Source organism: Erythrolamprus reginae, chromosome Z (assembly GCF_031021105.1).
Source record: "Erythrolamprus reginae isolate rEryReg1 chromosome Z, rEryReg1.hap1, whole genome shotgun sequence".
NCBI classification, from domain to species: Eukaryota; Metazoa; Chordata; class Lepidosauria; order Squamata; family Dipsadidae; genus Erythrolamprus; species Erythrolamprus reginae.
In genome coordinates this window covers 16360701-16383602 of record NC_091963.1, presented here as the reverse complement: position 1 = coordinate 16383602, position 22902 = coordinate 16360701, and the positions used below count along the sequence as shown (strand labels likewise).

The following is a 22902-nucleotide window of genomic DNA, read 5'->3' as shown; positions in this document are numbered from 1 at the left end:
ACTACCTCTTATCAGAGGTGGGTTCCTGCCGGTTCTATAGAACCGGTAGCGGGAATTCCCACCACCACCTCGCTGAACTGGCAGTGATGGCTGGCTAGACACACCCCTAAACTGGTCCTCCAGCTGAAATCTGTCCACCAGAGCCAAATTTACATGGAAATAATGCCCTGTGCATGCTCAAAGCTTCCTGTGCATGCACAGACCAGTTTAATTTGGGAGTGGCACGCGAGCTTGGCAAGTGCAATACTCACACTTCTGACATGACCCCAAACCGGTAGGAAAGGTCCCACCCCTGACTTGTACAACATGAAATTCTCCACCATCCAGTCAGGATCAACTTTGAAATTAAGAGGTGCAGTTGTGTGTATGGACAAGTGCAAATCAAACATGTTTCTGATATGTTTTGGGTCACTTTGAAGCACAAAGAGGATGAAATGACTTCAACCACAGAATAACATTTTGGACAGATAAGGGGATGTTCTCAATTTTGCTAAAACCATGACTAGCCGATTTTTCAATACAACCAAGAGAGAAGACATATAAACACAGTGAGGTCCTTGTTGCATGGTGGATTTCTTGCAGAGTTTCATTTCCAGACTAGTAACCCCACTAGCACTGATATTACACAGAGCCGTGATGGAGAACCTATGGCATGTGTACCAGAGGTGGCATGGAGTGCCCTCTCTGAGGACATGTGAGCCATCACCCCAGTGTAGTTCCACCATGCATGCACACACACCTCCCACTGGCCACTTTGTCTTTAGGTCTCTGCTGCTCATGTGAAATGGGCAGAGCATGTGCAGAGACACATGTGCAACACATGTGCATGCATGGGGCATGGCTCATGCAAGGGGCACGCACATGGGCGAGGTGCATGAGGGCATGCACACAAGTTCAAGGATGCACACAAGCTGAATTTTGGGCATTCAAGTGCATGCATGTGTGCATTCACACATGAGCTTTGGGCACTCGGTCTGGAAAAGGTTAGCTACCACTGACCTAGAGATTGATAATAAAATGTCTGTAAGAAAACCACCAGCTTCAGAGAGCATCAAGGAACACGTATTTTAACCCTGAGCCACAAATATATTCCTCTGTCAATTTAAACAGTATCTACTAGTAGACACATTTAGTTCAATTCCATGCTATATCACTAACGAAATAGCAAATCTCACCCAAACTATCTACTGTTGGCAAGGGGAGAACTGGTTCCCGCAGTACTTAAATCAGGGCTGGCAACAAACAGCCTTAGATTCATTGAGTTCTTCAACCTGAAGTAAGTGAAAATAAATTAAAAAATAAATCAATAAAAGTGTACCATATTTTTCGGAGTAAAAAATGCAGTTTTTTGCCCCCCAAAAGAGGGTGGAAATGTCAGTGCTTCTTATACACCAAACACAGTCATTTTTAGTCTCCCAAAGTCCTGCCCAAGTCCCATTTTTTCACAAAAATGCGATGCACAGAAGGTTTGGAAAGCCTGAAGAGTGCTCCCAGGGGGTGGTGAAAGGCAAACCCCCCCCCATTTTTGAAGAAAATAAATGGGCAAAAAATGGGGCATTCTTTGCAAAACCAGGGGTGTTTTTGCCTTCTAATTACTCCATCTAGCATGACTGGAGGAGGAATTCTAGGAGTTGAAATCTTAAAACTGTCCAAGTTTGAAGATCCCTGGATTGGGGTTAAGGGGTGCAGGGATCTTCAAACTTGGCAAATTTAAGAGTTATGGTCTTTAATTCCCATTCCTGAGCTAGCATAACTGGAGGAGGAATGCTGGGAGTTGACATCCACAAGTCTAAAGCTGTTAAATCTGAAGTTTATAAAAAGTGTACATGGTTGTAAAAAGTATTCTGCTACACTGGCATTTTATTAAGTAATATAGTACTCAACCTTTTGGTTCAGAATACTTTTTTTCCTTGTTTTCCTCCTCTAAAATCTAGGTGCGTCTTATACGCCAAAATATGGTGTCTTCCTCTTAAGCAAAAACTGCTCAAGAGGTGTGAACTGAAGAAAAGCTTTCAGCTCTATCGTGCTGTACTGAAAAAATAGCCGGGAATGCTCTGGCAATAGGTCAAAGGATTGAGAAACCTGGCAAGGATTTGCAGAGCTGTTCTTAGACAAAAGAGTTACAGTAGTAGGCAGGCAGATAGGAAGGCGCAAAGGACTGGGTGGACAATAAATAGGTTTGTGCAAGGCCAGTGTTCATGTATTTTGATTTTAAAAAATATGATCACAGAATATTTTATTAGCTCCGGAACTTTTCAAGTAAGATGGGAAGTGGCTCTTAATTTAATTTTCAGCTGCTTTGGGCCCACAAGAGATCTCTTTTAGCCTGCAGAGTTTTAAGGAGAGTTCTACATACCGGCATTTAGTTCAGGCAATTATTTCCAATAATATGCTTAAAGATAACACTCTGCATACAGGCCATTTGGCAGTCTACGTCCTAAGGGCGCGTGAATCAGCAAAGCTCCAACTTAATTCCAAGAAGGCAAGATTCTATTTCACATACAGTATATTAAGATTCAATTAAAAGTTCAACAGCCAACTATAAAAATACATGCAGTGCCTCATTTGAGAGCAGAATAAGAGACACAGTAGTGAGGTACGGTAGATTTTTAAGAGGACACTAATTCTGGGAAGTGTCCATTAAATATTTCCAGTCTTTTCAATGAAATAGTTTATAAAATATTTTCTTCCTATGCATTTTTTAAGACGGAGAGAGGAAAAGACAGCATAGGAACATTCAAAATATCTTGAAATAATATTTTGGGAGAAGCTGTGCTAACCAATACTGGAAATGTCCAATTTCTATTTAAGAGCTCTCGAAGGTTCTTCAACTAGAAAGCTCTTATTAAAGATTAAAGGATTCATTAAACTTCAACAGAAAGCTGACATTCATTGGCAAAATCAGGGAACGTTTGACTGCCAAACTACTCCAAACAATTAAAATAAAGAAGTTTGATAACTGAGTATAGTTATTACTGTTATGCATAGAATATGTATCTGATACACAGAAATATTCGGCATTATTCTCAATATTCTAACAGGAGGTTTATGGAGGCAAACCTACCTGCAATGAAGAACTCCTAACATAATGTGGAACAGAGAGTAGTTGAAAATAAAACAGATATTCTTATATGAAGAGGTTAGGCACAATAAAAGGAAATGAAAGAAGGAAGTGCACAAAAGCTAAAAAGCTACAAACTACAGAAATTATATTACAGAAATAGACCAAATTTTAAGGAATGATAAAAAATAAAACAATATTAATTGGGCTAAAGATAAAATAGCACAAAAAAGCAAACGAAGTAAATTAAAAGCAACAGAATAAATACAGCCCCCTTCACTTTTCTTCCATCATTAAAACCTCCTTAAAATATTCTAGCAGAAGAGTCAGTGCAGATAGTAGTATAGCATTCTTCCAGGTATTTGAGAGGAAGAGTTGATAGAGATGAAGAAAGAGAGAAAGAAAGATAAAGATGATATCTCCGGGACCGCCTTCTGCCGCATGAATCCCAGCGACCAGTTAGGTCTCACAGAGTTGGCCTTCTCCGGGTCCCGTCAACTAAACAATGTCGTTTGGCGGGACCCAGGGGAAGAGCCTTCTCTGTGGCGGCCCTGACCCTTTGGAACCAACTCCCCCCAGATATCAGAGTTGCCCCCACCCTCCTTGCCTTTCGTAAGCTCCTTAAAACCCACCTCTGTCATCAGGCATGGGGGAATTGAGACTTTCCCTTCCCCCTAGGCTTATAAAATTTATGCATGGTATGTCAGTACGTATGATTGGTTTCTTAAATTGGTGGGTTTTTTTAAATTAACTTAAATATTAGATTTGTTTACATTGTATTATTATTGTTGTTAGCCGCCCCGAGTCTACGGAGAGGGGCGGCATACAAATCTGATTAATAAAATAAATAAATAATAAATTTAGAGCCGGAGTGGCACAGCAGGTAGAGTGCTGTACTGCAGGCCACTGAAGATCTGAAGGTCAGCGGTTCAGATCTCATCACCGGCTCAAGGTTGACTCAGCCTTCCATCCTTCCGAGGTGGGTAAAATGAGGACCCGGATTGTGGGGGCAATAATGCTGGCTCTGTTTTAAAAAAGTGCTATTGCTAACATGTTGTAAGCTGTCCTGAGTCTAAGGAGAAGGGCGGCATAAAAATCGAATAGATAGATAGATAGATAGATAGATAGATAGATAGATAGATAGATAGATAGATAGATAGATAGATAGATAGATAGATAGATTTAGGCATGAAAGCCATTTGGATGACTTTGGGCCTGTTACTCTCTGACAGAGAGTTGATGTTGTAGGGAAAATAGAAAGAAGGCGTATTTAATTCTATTTACTGATTACAGATTACTAATGTTGGAAGGAACCTTGCGGGTCATCCAGTCTAACCAGTGAAGGGCTACCAAATTTTTTACTACCACACTGTGGGCGTGGCATATACAGGACGCCCTACATTTTCTTTCAACATCTTTCATTGCAAATTGGGTGATCTGGGGTGGAGCTCCATTTTTGCTACCCCACTGCGTCCCACCCCATCCAGGCAGCAGCCAACCCCTGAGTCTAACCCTCCGCTCAAGCAGGAGCCCCTACACCATTTCAGACAGGTGGCTGTCCAATTTTCTCCTGAAGATCTCAAGTGCCTGGAACTCACTACCCGACACTGTGGTTTTGTCAAAACATTACCCATAGACTGTCCACTATTGACAAAACCCAATTCCTAAGAGGTCAGTAAGGGGCGTGCATAAGTGCACCAGTGTGCCTACTGTCCCTGCCCTAATGTTCCCTCTTATCAGTACCCAATTTATGTAAATAAACAATGTTATATCTATGTATATTGCCAATACGCACTTGACAAAAATAAATTAAGTGTTGGAGCTCTCACAACGTCCATAGGCAAGATGTTTCACTGGTTGATCACTCTCACTGTCAGAAAGTTCCTCCTTATTTCTAGTTTGAATCTCCCCTTGGTCAGTTTATTCCTTGTCTACCCTTCTAGTGCCTTGGAAAACAGCCTGACCCCTCCTCCTTTCTGTGGTAGCCCCTTAAGTATGGGAACACTGCTATCATGTCCCCCCCCCCCGGTCCTTCTCTTTGCAAGACTGTTCATGCCCAGTTCTTGCAACCACTTTTCGTATGTTATAGTTTCTAGTTCCCTAATCATCCTGGTTGCTCTCCTCTGCAATTTCTCTACTGAAAATATCTTTTTTGTAGAGTGGTGACCAAAACTGGATGCAATACTCTAGGTGGGGTCTAACTAAGGCTTTATAGAATGGTACTAATACCTCCCTAGTCCCAAATTGTATCCCTGCATTAATGCAATTTAGGATTGCATTGCAAACCTTATCTATAAAAACAATAAAAGTGGGATAAAAACTAAATAAATAAAATTAATAAATAGATAAATTGCCTCAGATAAATTGAGAGGGATTACTGAAGGAAATGTCTTTGGAACCCCATTCAAGATCATATGTATATTTTTCCCAAATTTCTTCCGAGTGGCTGAAAAACGTTGTGGTTATATTAAGATTCCCATCAACTTTAATGATTCAGCTCAACAAGATTTGCTTGGATTTTATGTCAGCCTGCCTTTCAAAGATGATGTGTGAAATGTGGGGATGAAATCTTTAAATAAAGACAGGAAATTGTTACCTATAAGGTTACCTATAATGGTTACCTTAGATAGGACATGCCCTATCTAAGGGTAGGTGGATTTTCTTCCTCTCTATCTTATGATGTCTTTGGAATGAGATCAATTGGTTCTCCCAGTGTAATTGTTGTATGTACCAGTGAATTTGGCCTAAAGGCACAGTGAATGCACTACTATAGGCTGACTCTGCTCACTACCAGGAGTTCAATCCTGACCAGCTCAGAGTTGACTTCCATCCTTCCAAGAATGGTAAAATGAAAACCCACATTGTTGGGGGAAATATGCTGGCTCTGTAAACTGCTTAGAAACTGCTATAAAGCGGTATATAAATGCTATTGTTAAGGGAAAACAGTACAATGAACTTGACAGTGAAGTCTACCTCAGCTGGAAATAATAAAGGATTGACTTTAAAAAAATAAACTCTGGAAAAGGAGCAACATCATGGGAGAAGCTATACCTAAGTTAAAAACTGGTACCTCCAAGCAGGGCTGGAAAACACTCATAACTTAAAATTTGGAAAGCTTGTGGTTTGTCATCCTAGGTAACTTTGGGACAGAAATAACAAAGAACTGAGAAAGTAGAAAAAAATTCCCTATGTTCCTAATATTTTGGAGGGTAGTACATACTTTAAAAAATATTTTTAATAATTGATAGCTAATGATTTTAGAAGTTTATATTTTTGTTGCTGATGTATCAGCCAGGGTCACTTGCCTATGAAGATGGGCAGATTTATAAGTTAGATGAACAAAGAAAGAAACATGAAACAAACAAACAAACAAAAACAAACAAATAAATAAATAAGCAAACAAATATATTGCTTTCTTTACTTCTCTGCACTATGTTCAATTCCCCCCCCCCCCAATACATTAATATTAAACATCTATGGGGCTGCAAGTCAGACAGACAATAAGATTATTTCCCAGTTCATTCTCTTTCATGATACATTTTGATTGCTAGATTATTCTCTCCAGGTTCTGGTGATAATCAGAGCTTCTGCAGAACAATAATAGTAGACACTAACCTCATATATAAAATACACTTTCGCTTCAACATAAATCCCCATGCGCACCACTGCACGGACTGCGGCATTCATACCTAGAAGAAAAAAAACATGGAGAAGTGCGGTTATCATCTAGTATCACCTGGAAATGTATGAGATAATACATTAAAATATAACCATCACATAATCAAACTAATCAAATAATTAATAAATAATTAAATGATCATCAATATTTAATCCATGTAAGTATCAATTAATTAACAAATAAATAAACACTATCAACCTCAACCCCCCAAAGCTTTAACCTTAGATTGTCTACAGTTGACCTCTCCCCATTTCTAGGAGGTCTGTAAGGAGCATCATAAGCCATAAGTGCATACCTTCCCTGTCCTACTGTCCTATTGTCCTCTTTTATCATTACTTTTTACTTATAACATAAGTAATTTATATAAACTACTTTCCTGTACACGATAGATAGATAGATAGATAGATAGATAGATAGATAGATAGATAGATAGATAGATAGATAGATAGATAGATAAATAGATAGATAGATGGATGGATGGATGGATGGATGGATGGATGGATGGATGGACGGACGGACGGACGGACGGACGGACGGACAGACAGATAGATATAAAAATATTTTAAAAATAAATAATTAGATAAAGGTAATAAACACGGCCTCAAAAACCCATTAACAATCTAACAGAAAAGTCCAGTTCAAAAGTATCATAAAAATTTATCACAGCCAATTACTAAGTAATTGGGGGTACAGATAGTTTGGTATGGACAAATGGATAGAAAAATAAAAACCTGTTTCAAATCAACCATTCACATATCAGTTCATTGGCTGACCCTGCAACAAAAGCTATTCCTTGCCCTAGACTTGATTTCTTCAATTGTATGTACTGCTATGCAGGTAGTCCTCAATGTATTATTAGCCTGTTTATTACAGACAGAGAGATCATTTCTCAATTCAGACTCATATTTTATCAATTTCTGTGGGAAGGTGTTCCTGGTTTTCAACGTTTCTGAACGTGTACACAGCAGAAAACATAGCATAATCCCAATTAATTAAAATTTATAACTGAAATCCCAGGGTTGATAGTTTCTGAGAAATTCTTCCCAGACTACCCACCATGAACTAAAATAGAACAAGGACATTCCATGGAATCAATTCATTTTGTGGAAACTTTATGACCCTTCAATCTGTCCCCTCATTTTCATGGTGTTGCTTAATCAGCAAGGGAAGGTTACATATTAGTAAAGATTAACTATTTTGGAAAGTGTCTGGTAGGCATTAGGCACCTAGTTAAGATAAAAGTGGGGAATAATTATCTAACGGTGCTTAGAGCAGGGGGGTTGTTTCCTTGCAACTCATGGGGACATAAATAGGAAGAGCTAGCTTGTCTAAGCAATCCTTCTCTTCCTAGTTAAATAAAAAAATGTAGGTCAATCACAAGGAAGGAAAGAATGTAAGGAATGTACAAAGTCTCTAATGAGCGAAGAAACACACTCAGGGAAAATACAAGAAGCACAGTAGGTTGGATTTGAATCTGTTTATACATTAGGGGTTCTCTGCCCCTAATCTACTTGCAGTAAGTAGAACTTACTTGAATTTGATTCGCAACATTATTGCATCAAAATTCCCCGCCTAAGAAACAATTTAAGTTTTTAGAGATGGCCCTGAATTTAAATATAGAGATGGTTCGGTGCCTCAACAATTTTGTAGGGTGGTTTGCAAAAATGAACTCAGCAAATGAAAATTCATTTATACTATAAACTCCTTTATATACTATAAATGAAAATTCATTTATACTATAAACTCTAATAACAGAAATTACTCCAATCGCAAAGAACTTCACTCAAAACCTGACCTATCCATACTACAACAAACCCTCTCCTGCCACCTCTGAGCAGATCTCAAAAAACTTCAAGACCAAGGACAAAACGATATGTAATATTTAAAGCCCTACATGGCATTGGACCAGAATACATCTGGAACCACCTTCTACCGCATGAATCCCAGTGGCCAATAAGGTTCCACAGAGTTGGTCTTCTCCGGGTCCCATCAACCAAACAATGTTGTTTGGCGGGCCCCAGGGGAAGAGCCTTCTCTGTGGCGGCCCCGGCCCTCTGGAATCAACTCCCCCCGGAGATTAGAACAGCCCCCACCCTCCTTGTCTTTTGCAAGTTACTCAAGACCCACCTATATCGCCAGGCATGGGGGAACTAAGACATCTCCCCAAGGCTTATTATATTTCACATTTGGTGTGTATGTGCTGTATGGTTTTTAATTGTTGGGGGTTTTATATATTTTATTATTAGATTTGTCCCATTGTTATACTGTTTTTATTGCTGTTGTGAGCCTCCCCGAGTCTTCGGAGAGGGGAGGCATACAAATCTAATAAATAATTATTATTATTATTATTATTATTATTATTATTATTATTATTATTATTATTATTATTATTATTATTATTATTATGTACCTCGACTACCACACTGGCTGCATAAAATCCAAGACCTGCAATTCACCATCCAACCTTCAACCCACCATCACCCAAAACCATCCAAACTTCCAATACACCTTCAACTGAAATCACCACCCCATAAACCAAAACTAAGAATGCATGTCCCTTACTTCTTGAATATCAACCACTGCTGATCTTAAATGCAAACTAATGAATTCAAGAAGCATCATTAACAAAATATCTGAACTCCCCTTACTAAAAACTGCTAAATTCAACATTATATTTATCTGTGAAATTTGTGAAATTTGACTAAACACATCCCTCCCTGACTCCATTATCACAGTAAAAGACTATCATGTTTACTGATCTGATGACGAAACCCATAAAGGAGGTGGAGTTGCAATCTTTTATAAGAAATCATTGAACCTAAAAAAGCTGCAAGTTAAACATGAACTCGATCTTCCAGAAACTATCATCTGTGAACTGACCTTAAATACCACACTGCACTTCCTACTGTGTTATAGAGCCCCTGATTACGACATCACACATGAGAACAAGTTAATTTCACTACTAATATGGGCAGCCTCCTACCCACATCCTCTTATATTTCTTGGTGACCGAACCTACCTCATATAAATTGGACCCTAAATGAATGTACAATTGAACCCATACATTCAACTCTTTACAATCCTATTATCAGTCTAGGGCTAGGTCTACTTATAACAAACAATAGTAGACTCAACAATTGTCTTGATCTCCTCTTCTGCAACAGTTTACACTCAATATAGACTACAAATAAAAGAATCCTTTTCCAACAGTGACCATAACATGATGTGACCTTTGTCTCAAATATGTCCTTACAGAAAACAACTCAATGATGGGATAACCAATTACAACTTTAAAAAAGCCAACTATGATATCAGAGATGATCTCTCATCTCTTGATTGGCATACACTATTCTCTGGCTGCAATACTGCCGGAGACTACTACAATATATTTTTGCTCAAAATCCAAGAATCATTAAATTATATGTACCACGTATAATCACCAAAACCAAGAAAAATAAATTACCTATAAAAATAAGGGAGTGCCAATCCAAAAAAAGATCTCTTTGGCAAAAAAATAAAACAAGCTGCATTGCAAACTTTAAAAGTTTGCTACAAAAATCTGTGTCACCAAATAAAGACTGAATGCACTCATTATCACACCCATCAAGAAGTAAATCTTCTACGCACAAAATCCACACGTGTCTTCTATAACTGTGTAAACAACCAACTGAAAGACTCAAGATCCACCCCACACCTTAAAGGACCGAATGGTAAAGACTCTAATGAGGAAATAGTTAAAGCCGACCTTTTTAACACATTCTTCAGCTCAGTCTTTGTAAACAGCAATGGCTCATGCCCAATATTTCCTAGTCATACCATAATTAACTTCAACGATCTAATACAAATCAATATTATAGGAGATAATGTTAGAAAGGCATTACGCCACCAAAAACCATCTCTATCTACTGGATCTGATGGACTATGTGCATGCTTCTTAAAAAAGCTCTCAACAACCTTGGCTGAACCTCTAAGCATAATTTAAAAAAAAAAATCCTTCAGTTCTAATTCCTTACCTTCATTACCCACAGTCATCCCTATCTTCAAAAAAGGAGATCCAAGTAACATTGAAAATTACAGACCAATCTCTTTGGGTCACCTGCAAAGTCATGGAATCAATCATAAACCAATCCAATACATTCCACTTAGATCAGGGGTCCCCAGCCGCCAGGCCGTGGACCAATACCGGGCCATGGGGCATGATGCACTGGTCCGCGGAGTCAGCACTTCCACACCTGCCCCCCTCCCTTTTTTCCCCCTCACCCAAGGAACCCCCACAGAGAAACTTTTGAAGTGACGCAAAGCCATGCAGTCCTGGATCGCTTGCTTCTTCTTGCCTAAGATCACTAAGGTGAGCAGTGCCCTGTGCTGGACAGCAAAGCCGGCTGCATGGGAAAGCGGCGCACTTTTAAAACATGTGCTTTTCAAACATGCCGCTTTCCTGCGCCGGCCAGCAAAGCCGGCTGCCCAGGAAAGTGGCGCGTTTGAAAGGCACGCATTTAAAAGTGTGCCACTTTCCTGGGCAGCCAGCTTTGCTGGCCAGAGAAGCAAGCAATCCGGGACTGCGTAGCTTTGCACCATGACAAAAACAATGGCGCCATGGCAGCCTTCAAGTGCAGCCCTTCACAGCACCCTACCACCCATTCCTGCAGGTAGAGGTCAGGTGGGCTACCAAGAGGTGGAGGTGGTGTGGGGCCGGGCGCTAGGCGCTGTGGAAGGCGAAGGGATGGACGTGGCTACTGCCTCTTAGCTGGAGAGCCAGACGGAGGCAGAGGCAGAGGCGGAGTCTGGCGCTGGGGCCATGCGGGCCGCTCATCCAGGGGGCTGCGGACCGGCAAGCCATCCTCTGCTCTCTCTCAGCTCTCTCTCTCTCTCTTTCTCTCTCTGTTGCCGGCGTGGTATATGAGAGAGAACAAGAGAGAGAGAAGAAAGGTGGGGAGAGAGAAAGACAGAGAAAGAAAGTGAGAGAGAGAAAGTGAGAGAGAAAGAAAAACCAAGTTATTCCCATTCAATCAGTTTCTCTCAGTCCATTCATTGGAGCAAGAATCTAATCGCCTCAAGCCTGGCGACATAACTGAGTCTTGAGCCTTTTGCGGAAGGCGAGGAGGGTGGGGGCAGTACGAATCTCCGAGGGGAGTTGATTCCAGAGGGCTGGGCCCCCCACAGAGAAGGCTCTTCCCCTAAGGCCTTGCCAACTGACATTGTTTAGTTGACGGGGCCTGGAGAAGGCCAACTCTGTGGGACCTAACTGGCCGCTAGGATTCATGCGGCAAAAGGACCATAGGTATTCCGCCCTGATGCCATGTAGGGCATCCTGTGATCCTAAACTAAGCACTATCTATATCACTGTGATGTTGCTATAACTTCTGCTGTCATCGGAAGTTTAATATTGTTTTAAAATGTATTTATTTTGTTTTATTTATTGTTAGATTTGGAAGGGACCATGCGGGTCATCAAGTCCAACCCCCTGCCTTATATAGAGCGCTGGTGAGACCACATTTGGAGTACTGTGTTCAGTTCTGGAGACCTCACCTACAAAAAGATATTGACAAAATTGAACGGGTCCAAAGACGGGCTACAAGAATGGTGGAAGGTCTGAAGTATAAAACGTATCAGGAAAGACTTAATGAACTCAATCTGTATAGTCTGGAAGACAGAAGGAAAAGGGGGGACATGATCGAAACATTTAAATATGTTAAAGGGTTAAATAGGGTTCAGGAGGGAAGTGTTTTTAACAGGAAAGTGAACACAAGAACAAGGGGACACAATCTGAAGTTAGTTGGGGGAAAGATCAAAGGCAACATGAGAAAGTATTATTTTACTGAAAGAGTAGTAGATCCTTGGAACAAACTTCCAGCAGACGTGGTAGATAAATCCACAGTAACCGAATTTAAACATGCCTGGGATAAACATATATCCATTGTAAGATAAAATACAGGAAATAGTAAAAGGGCAGACTAGATGGACCATGGGGTCTTTTTCTGCCGTCAGTCTTCTATGTTTCTATGCCTAAGCAGGAACCCTATAGCATCCCAGCCAAATGCCAGTCCAAGTTCCTCTTAAAAATGTCCAGAGTATTGGAGTTCACAACGTCCGCTGGTAGGTTGTTCCACTGGTTGATCATTCTGACTGTCAGGAAGTTCTTCCTTATTTCCAAGTTGAATCTCTCCTTGGTCAGCTTCCAGCCGTTGTTCCTCATCCGGCCCTCCAGTGCCCTGGAGGATAAAGTGATCCCCTCCTCTCTGTGGCAACCCCTCGTATACCTGTAGACTGCTATCATGTCCCCTCTGGCCCTCTTTTTCTCTAGGCTATCCATGCCCAGTTCCTGCAGTCTCTCTTCGTAAGTCTTGGTTTCTAGACCCCTGATCATTTTGGTTGCTCTTTTCTGCACCTTCTGTAACTTGACATTTCTCTCAAGCAATTTTCTTATCACAGATTTATAATTTGCATTTGATTTAAACTGCCTGAATAATGCCCTGTTCACATCTCCCATTCTCAGATGAACTGAACAGCAGATGGGTTTTTGAATATGCATCTTTTTGATTATAAAAACCAAACATAAAGTACTGAATTCAAAGATGGCTGTTCTTAATATCAACCAACCAAGTTCAACGTGTCAGTATCATCTGTTTGAATTATATCACCTTTTTCAGGCAAAAATTATTTCACTACCCAGCTTGTAGTTCAATGTTCACATGGCTGAAAAATCACGCTAACCATAGTTGCTATTATTGATTGATCATGACGGCGCAGAGCTGCTCCTGGAAACACTTCATGTTATTAAATGAATCGAGAAAATGTATTGATTAGATGCGAAGAAAACATCTTAGCAGCTTGGACCATAGATTCCATCTATTCCATCAGGAACAGCACCAAACATCTTTGTAGATAAAATAATCTTGTAAATCACCAGGGTGCAGGTGCTTAATTTATAACTCCCACATGGAATTCGAAACGTGTGAGCAATGTTCTTGCTCTAATACATTTGTCATAGAATCTGGGGCGGGGGGTGTAAAAAAATAACAACAGCATCTCTTCCCACTCAACAGGGGGGAGGAGAAATTGCTTGTTAGGATTATGGTGTTCTTTTTTTAGTATTCTCACTGTACTTAATTAATATTCACTATTGTTCTAGATTTGTGGTCTTGATTGCCTGGTGTAATCACCAATTAAAATGAGCATCTACCCTGGAGGCATCTTTATTACTGTTCTGTCTTGTTCACTCCGGAAGCTATGACCAACCCAAAAAGATAAGCCAGACACACCGGTAGAATCCAAACACAGTTTTATAATGGTAAAGAGAAAAGAAGCCAACAGAAAATGTCCTTACAAATCAGGAAAACACTGGAACTCCAGATAGATACATGAAGGCAATTGTTCATACAGAAACACAGGATCCTTGATGCCAAGACGAGGCTGTTGAGATAACAGATATACACCTCCCACGGGTCTTCAAGACTGCTGGGCCACGAGCCAGGAACAGAAACGCTGAGAGACAATGCAGATTACAACAACTCCACTCTGATAACACTCCACGCTGCCGCAAGAGTTTGCCTGCCTTATAAACCCTTCCCTGCTAATGAGGACCACACCCAACCCCCGGGTGTTCCTCATTCAATGCTGATAATATTTCTTCAATTGATTCCTCCTTTGATCTATGCGTCTCTGTCGCATACTAATGATAGCTTGTGCTTCATCATCCAATGACTCCAGAGACTCTAGAGAATCCAAGCTACTGGCTTGAGAGAGCCCCTCCCCAGGGCTCCCAGGCCTTTCTTCCTCGTCACTTTCCTCTCCGCTCTCATCCTCCCCCGGGCATGGAGCCAGCAGAGACGCAGCTGGTCTTTCATCTGACTCAGGCTGAACCACAACAATTTTCATGGCATTTCTTCCTCTCTCTGACCAATTTTATTAAAGCTGCCCATAATGTCCACCCAGTTGCTCACCCAGCAGTAGATTAATAGGTACATTTTCAGTGGGAAGGCAACACAGTGGCCACACAAACTATCATCATACAATGCTGGCTCCCTCATCCAAGAAACTGAGATTAGTGCCACCTCCCAGAATTGAACGTGACTGACAGGGAAAACTTTACCTTTAGCAGGTCCAATTTTCTGAGTCATTCCTCAAGAATGACTTGAATAATGTTATTCATTTCTTGAATAACGAAGCCCTACATGTCTGGTCATCTCATTTAGATTACGTAATGCATTCTGCACAGGGCTACCCTTCAAGAATATTTGCAAGCTACTACTAGTCCAGAATGCAGCAGCGTGAACAGTTCTGGAGGCTCCTAAGATGGTACATGTATCACCACTTTTATGTGAGAGCTCCACAGGCTGCCAACTTAATTCCAGACCAGTGGAACCTGTGCCATAGGTTTGCCATCACTGGCATAACATTTTCCTGGGTGACTGATTTTACCGCAACACTGGCTCTGTTAGAAAGTTATGGGGTATTTTTTTTCCCTCCAACGTTCAATCAATTGCCTGTCACTTAGATTTCCCCATTCCATGTCTTTTGTGCTGCCAAGAGAAACAGGAGGCCCTTATCTTCTTACGTGTAATATTTTTCCAAGATTGTTTAAATGTTCTATCTTGTTCTTCCCCACTTTCTCTAAACCCCTTCCATTTTCTCAGAAAACAATAATGATACATATCTAGAACACAAGGCAAGACTTGAGGTGGGGCCCAACTAAAACAAAAGACAGTGGAAGGATGATTTTCTAATTACATTGCCTAAAATTACATTTGGGTTCTTTCAACTCACATTACTCTATTACAGTGATGGCTATCCTTTTTGTTGTCGCATGTTATAATGCAATGTCCATGTGATTCCCCCTTCATGTGCACCCCGCCTACACATTCATGCATGACCCCTGCATTCTCCCACCCTATGCATGTGTGGCCCCATGCATGCTTGACCCCTAGCATGCACACCATCCCTGTGCGTGCACAATGCAAAAACCAGCTGTCCAGCAGGAGGTGTATGCTGGAGTGACAGCTCACATGCCTGTAGAGAGGATTTTGCATGCCACCTATGGCACGTGTGCCATAGGTTCATCATCATGGCTCTATTAGTTTGTATGCTCAAGATCTTTGCTGAAAGTATCATTTTCTAAAGAGAATATCCCCCAGTCTCTACTTATGCCTTTGATTTGTGTTTCCCAAATTAAAAGACTGCAGGTGTCTGCTATTTTTTATCCTACAAATTTCATCCGTACTAAACTTTCTTTCTTCTGGATTATTAAACAGAATTTAACACTAACTATTAATCTCATCCAATTCAGTATCTACAAATCAAAAAGGCATTCCTCTTCACCTCTTCATTAAAATAATTATTAGTACAGTGTTTGTGGCATAGTTTGGGCATTTTTATGCATCCAATGAGACTTTCTGAAGGACCTGGAACATGTCAGAGAGATGTTGTTGTTAGATGACATGAAACATATCCTTGCAGGACGTAAGCTGTTCCAAGTGAAGTTGTCTTTTGCAATTGACTAAAACAATGCTGATGGTATTCAAGTATTATTATTTAATGGAAGTACTGATCCTCTCCAATTCTTCATTCTATGAGGAATGAAGGACGAGTACTGTACGCTGGGTTTAATTCTGGAATCTGACATGTAACCCTTTCAAGGTCAAGACAATCAGCCTAAATTTAACTTGTTTGGTAATCTCTGTGGAGGACTTTCTGTGCTGAAGTCAAGATGCATGAGTTCTCCAACATTATTATAGGAATACAGTGATCCCTCGATCATCGCGAGGGTTCCGTTCCAGGACCCCTCGCGATGATCGATTTGTCGCGAAGTAGCGGTGCGGAAGTAAAAACACCATCTGCGCATGCGCAGATGGTGTTTTTATTTCCACAGCAGCAGCGAGGAGCCGAAGATTGGGTTTCCCCGCCGCCTCGCTGCTGCTGCTTGTCCGCGCGCGTGCCGCCCACCCCCCGCGCTGTTGCTGGGGCCGCTTCTCAGCTGAGAAGCGGCCCTGGGGTTTCCTCCGCGCGCGCGCGTGCTGCCCACCCCCCGCGCTGTTGCTGGGGCCGCTTCTCAGCTGAGAAGCGGCCCTGGGGTTTCCCCGCGCGTGTGCCGCCCACCCGCCCACGCCGTTGCTCGCGCCTTACCGGGGCAAGAGGGGGAAGACCCAGGGAAGCCTCTGCCCGGCGGGGAAACTCCACCATCTACGCATGCGTGGAAGGGCACGCATGCGCAGATGGTGGAGTTTACTTCCGGGTTGAAAACTCGCGATATAGCGTTTAGCGAACATCGAGATCGCGAAACTCGAGGGATCACTGTATTCACATGCACGCTTTTATCCATTTCCAAAGGAGGCAGTGCTCCCTGGTTAGTGCACTTCCAAACAGGCATGAGCTTGTCCCCTAATGTCTCAGCAGCAATTCTTCCTTTTCACTTTCCCTCCTGCCTCAAGCTGGAGAACAGCACAACAAAGGACATATTGATGCATAGCATTTGGCTTGTTACTTTTTGCTGTAATATTTAAGTTAATGTATAACGTAAGTAGAAGGTGGGAGACATTAAGATTAGAAATGATACTTTCAGCAAAGATCTTGAATTAGTAACTGATAGCATACAAACTAAAGGCCCCATGATGGCAAACCTATGGCACAAGTGTCACAAATGGCACGCAAAGCCCTCTCTGCAGGTGCACGAGCTATCACCCCATCATGTGCTTCCCACTGGCCAGCTGGCTTTTGGGTTGTGCATGCCAGGGGCAGTGTTCCCTCTAATTTTTTTTTTGGTGGGGGTGGAAAAGTATAGTGTCTGAGCGGCAGTCCCTTTGGGACTGGGCGGCACAGAAATAATAAATAAATAAATAAATAAATAAATAAATAAATAAACAAACAAACAAACAAACAAACAAAAAAACAAACAACCCTGTTTTGCCTCAGAGAATTTCAAAATAAAATACTGTACTGTGTGTCTATAACAGTGAGCTCATAATAGGGCAATTCTATCAATATCAAAATGCCACTTAAATAGTTGAGCCAGTTTCAAACTAGATTTTGATTTTCTTTCTCTCTTCCTTACTCCCATTCTTTTTCTTTCTCTTTTCCTTCCTCTCTTTTTTCTATCTGTTTCTCTCTCTTCCTCTCTCTCTCCTTCCCTCTCACTCTTTCCCTCTCGGCTTCTGGGCAGGTTTGGAAAACTCTGAGTTGATGATGATTTTTAAGTGAGCGATTGCTCACTGCTCAGCTTAGAGGGAACTATGGCCAGGGGTCAAGCACACAGGTGCAGGGGGACACATGCTAGCACACACACACACACAAAAATTGGCATGGGAACTAAAAAAGGTTTACCATCACTGCCATAGCAGATCTTGGTGTGAAGAGGACTCTTGGGGTGAAACGTAGGTGGGCTTATTCTTGCACTAAGCCTCCCGGGATCTCCCCAATCCAAAACACCCCATGCTCCACTTAACGACCTGCATATTCATTTAATGAATACACTGGGAAGAGCAAGGAAAGCTGGTTGTTACTTAAGGCTAGCCCAATTTCCAACCATGATGGGGTAGGTTCCTTTACAGTCAGAACTTGAGGACTATCTGAACAATCAAAATTTTAGAGAACACCTGGTTAAGACTACAATCTATCAGAAGGCCAACCATGTATCACAGAGTAACCAGGGCTGAAAAGGGTCTCAGTGAATAAATCTGATACTGCTTGAACTATTATTTGAACATAGCTTTGTAGGAAGTCATCCTCACCCCCATTAAGAAGACTTTCTAGGATCAAATCATTCACTCCTCTTCACTACCAGGAAAACACACCAAGGGGTTACTCCAACTGTTAAGTTGTTAGAATGAGATACTTTTGTATCTAGTGAGAAAACTGGAGCATTCCATTCAGGATCCATTTACAGAAATCCAAGCCAGCCTATTCATAAACAGGTTGGAGCTGATGGGATTAAGAATCTACATTCCCCCACCCAAATTCTAAAGACAGGACATGACCTTTAGGACATAATATGATTAACTGACCACAAGGCTTACTGCACTGCACAACCCCCACCCCAGCATCTGAATCACCAAACCCCAGAACCCTATAAAAAATCCATTTACTCACTCAGCTATTTTGTCAGCCATCCCAGAAACATGCTGCTATCACTGAAGTTTTTCGGGAACCAGATAAACAGAGACCTACTTTCCTTGTAGCCAGCCTACATTTTACTTATGTGACCGCCTTCTGCTGCATAAATCCCAGCGGCCGATTCGGTCCCATAGAGTTGGCCTTCGCCAGGTCCCGTCGATCAGACAATGTTGTCTGGTGGGGCCTAGGGGAAGAGCCTTCTCTTTGGTGGCCCCAACCCTCTGGAATCAGCTCCCTCCAGAGATTCACACTTCCCCCACTCTCTTCGCCTTCCGCAAGAGCCTTAAGACCCATCTATGTCACCAAGCATGGGGTAACTAGACCATGCCCCCCTTCTCTGACCATTAAATGTTATGTTATGAGTTAATTGATTGCTTTTTAATGTAATGGAACCGCCCTGAGTCTTTGGAGAAGGGAGGCATACAAGTCTAATCATCATCATCATAATAATAATAATAATAATAATAATAATAATAATAATAATAATAATCCCAGGAGACAGCAGAATTGAGGAGAAGCAGCTAGAAAAATTAGTGAAATACGAAGATCTAAAAATCGAGCTGCAACGACTCTGGCATAAGCCAGTGAAAGTGGTCCCAGTGGTACTTGGCACGCTGGGCACAGTACCAAAGGATCTCAGCGGACATTTGAAAACCATCGGAATTGACAAAAACTCCATCTGTCAATTGCAAAAGGCCGCTTTACCGGGATCAGCAAACATAATTTGCCGCTACATCACGCAGTCCTAGGTGCTTGGGAAGTGCCCGACTGGTGATGAAATATGAAATCCAGCATAGTGATCTCATTTGCTGTGTTGCACTGACATAATAATAATAATAATAATAATAATAATAATAATAATAATAATAATAATAATAATAATATTTCCAGCTATTTTCTCCCAGCTTGGAACAGGGCAATTATGCTTCTATAATTCAGGTTTGCATTTCAAAAGCATGTGCGAACCAAGTCTAAGCTTGTTGAGGCCAGTCCCCAAATCCAGTAGGGATTATGTACACGTGCATTCTCATGAATGCGTGCATGCACACATATATGTCAACTGTATGCTGCAATGAGTCCCAAAACTGAAGCCTTGAATTTCATTTCACTTTCATACTTTGCTTTCCGATTAAAATAGCAATTTTGTGGAACAAACAAGGCCAACTTTCTTTAGTTGTAAACAATGGGAGGGAGGAGGGAAGAAAGTGAAACAAAGTTGAAGTATTTCCTCCACATCCTCCCAAATATTGTGGTTGGCCAATGTCCAGAAAAAGGAAATCTGGTGGTTCAGCTAAGTAGCTTCACACAATTTCCTTTCAGCTTTTTTTTGAACCTTCACTCAGACATTTCCACACCAGAATCTCTTTGGGCACTACCTTGTCTCTGTGACCTTTTAACTGGGGATCAAAAAGCGAGCCCTGAAGATACACATTCCTCATGGAATATTAATAGAAAACAATGATTATTTTCCCAGGGCTGGGTTCTGCACAGAATAATAAACCAGGATGCCTTCTCCCCATGTGTCTTTTACCCAGAGGGATACCTTTGATGGCCCTCCAGACAGAAGAAATCTTCAAAGTCTTTAAAAGGGATGGAGAGCTTTTCCTCTCCCCGCCCATCAAGGGAATAAAGCAGGCTGGAGTCCAACTTTCAGCTCTGCAAGCATAACTAAAGCAAACTTTCTTTCTGGCTTTTCTTCTGACTCATGGTTATAAGATAAATGCAGCCATTTGCAAATGGTTGTTTAGGCAAGCTGAGTGTAGTAGAAGGAAATTGGATTATTTGAATGCAGCAATGTATCAGGCTATGCCCCAAAATAATACTAATAATAATTATAACAAAAAAAAATTTTTTGTCTTCTCTCTCAGGCACAGGCTTATTCAAGACCAAGGTAGAACTGTGCCAAGTTCTAAATAATTAGAGCTACTTCCTGGAAAATTTTTTTTAAAAAGTTTTAGAGATTTTCTTTGCACAACAATGGGAAAGTACAAAGGAAGGACTAAATCCACTATTTGCCAGCAGAACCTCCTGCATCCTAAACCATGGCTTAGAAGTTAGGCCCAGTCAAACTCCTTTTTCATAGCTGCCACATCAGAACTGCAGAATTAGGTGTGGTAAACTTTATCTAAATGCTTCTATCCTAGAAATAATGGTTGGGATGCACTCTGCACTCGCTCAGAGAAATGGTTTTCTTCCTGCAAGAGTAAGAGCAAAGCTACTGTTTAAAACAGTGGTTCTCAACCAGGCGGTCGGGACCCCTTTGGGGATGAACAACCATTTCACAGGGGTCACCTAAGACCTCTGGAAAAGACAAATTCCCCATAGTGTTAGGAACTAAAGCTTCTATTCTGGCGCCTTGGAACATATTTTTTACAATCCGACCAATCAGGCATTTACAGTGGGGGTGTCCCTCTGACCTTCCTGCCAATCAGCTTAAAGCTCTATTGGGAGAATTGGTTCTGGGGGTCCTGTATTAAGGGGTTGCGGCATTAGAAAGGTTGAGAACCACTGGTTTAAACACACACCCGATTCTTATATTATTCACCCTTTCTCTTTGTTTGCTCCAACCACAAACCAAATCGGTCAAGGGGAAAAAAATCAGAGCTAAAAAAACAGCGTAGGAAAGCAGACCCAGCCTGCAGCTAGAGCGTGACGTCAGAACAGTACACTCGGCCGCCTCGTCGCTGGAGCGTTATATGCCCACTAGCGCCCCCCTCCCTAGCGGCAACCAAGGACGCGCTTAACCTTCGCACCTGGGCACGATGCCCGGGGCGGCGAATTGTTGTTTCGGAATCCTCTTGGATCCCGGCAGTTTGATCAATTCGGAGAGAGCTGCTGTTGCTACTGGTGCTGTCTCCACCGATCGTAGGAGTCATCTCCTGCCGTTTCCTGAAAGCAGCGCACACGTGCTTAAGCACCGCGGGCGATTTCCTTCCTCTCGGCCGGTTAAACTAGAGGCGAAGGGAGCGACTTGTGGTCCTCCGGGCACGCACGCACACTCCACATCTCGGAGGCATGAGCCACTACCAGCCTGCCTTCCCGTGCCATCTGGCTTCTTTCCATGCGCCGTCATTATCAGTCAGCGAATACCAGAAGGATAAAGCGGATGTAGACGCAAGCCCGTCTTTAACGTAGCATATCCAAGGGCGAGCATCTTAAATAGGCCTCCCCATTGAGTGGCGCCAATTTCATCCGTGGGAACGGGCCAACACAGCGTGTCAGCGTAGCGTGTGAAAGGATGACGCGGCGGGAATTGGCAATCTGTTTGAAAAAAATCAGACCAGCCGAAAATAGTCAAGCAAAATTCCCGGAGGAAATTGGCGCTTGGCTGAACTGAAATGCCTCTCCTACGCTGAGAACACGTGTGGGACTACAGGCCACGGGCTTCTCCGCGAACCACTTTTGCTTCGCTGGATTATCCACTTTGATTATTCACGGATAGGATAGGGTGCGGAAGCCTTATCACGCAAAATTGCAACCGGGCAATAATTCGGATAAACACCCTAGTCAAACGCCCGTTAGTGAGGAAGCATTCCTCCCTGGAGCACGTGATCGATCCGATAGGTTTTAACAGTACTACTCGCATCCCGAATGCCTGCGGGCACTCATCATCCTTTTCAAAAAATGGTGTAATAAAACGAAGAAAAAGGCTAAAGGCTGTCAGTCTCAGTCCACTTTCTCTCCGATATCCGTTGTGCAGAAACCCTGCCGGTTACTTTAACTCCCCCACCCACACTCCCGTCATTCTCAGGGCAAGGGCTAAGGGACCCTGGGGGAGGTCACCCTTCATGGCAAGGGCGAGGACGCGCTGTGTCGCCCAGCACGTTCGAGCCTCGAGGTCCATTTGTGCGCTGTGGATTTCAGCTTCCTTCTGGCAAACTTTGGCCGCTTGTTGCAAATAGCAGCCGAGAAGGAGCTATAGCCTCGACGTCACGACCGCTCTGGACTCGTACGCCGCCCCAGAAATCTTTTTTTAAGATTCAGAAACCGAATCAAGGCTGGATTATTCATGACTCAGTGAATCCCGTGTCTTTCATTTCCCCCCGCTTTCATTTCT

The 22902-nt window shown here is 42.2% G+C and overlaps 1 protein-coding gene across 9 annotated transcripts in view; it reads right to left on the bottom strand.

Moving 5' to 3' along the window:
• Positions 1-22902, bottom strand: part of PFKP (phosphofructokinase, platelet) — a 99520-nt gene that overhangs the window by 75801 nt on the left and 817 nt on the right. For 8 of the 9 annotated variants that reach the window (XR_011556920.1, XR_011556921.1, XM_070729168.1 and 5 more), the window contains one exon: positions 6677-6750. Coding sequence is in view for 5 of the 9 variants with exons in the window: in XM_070729168.1 (XP_070585269.1) it covers positions 6677-6750 (74 nt within the window). In the remaining 4 variants the exon portion in view is untranslated. Of the gene's footprint in view, positions 1-6676; positions 6751-21598; positions 22121-22902 lie in introns of those variants that run through there. The other variant, XM_070729170.1, reaches the window with a different exon arrangement.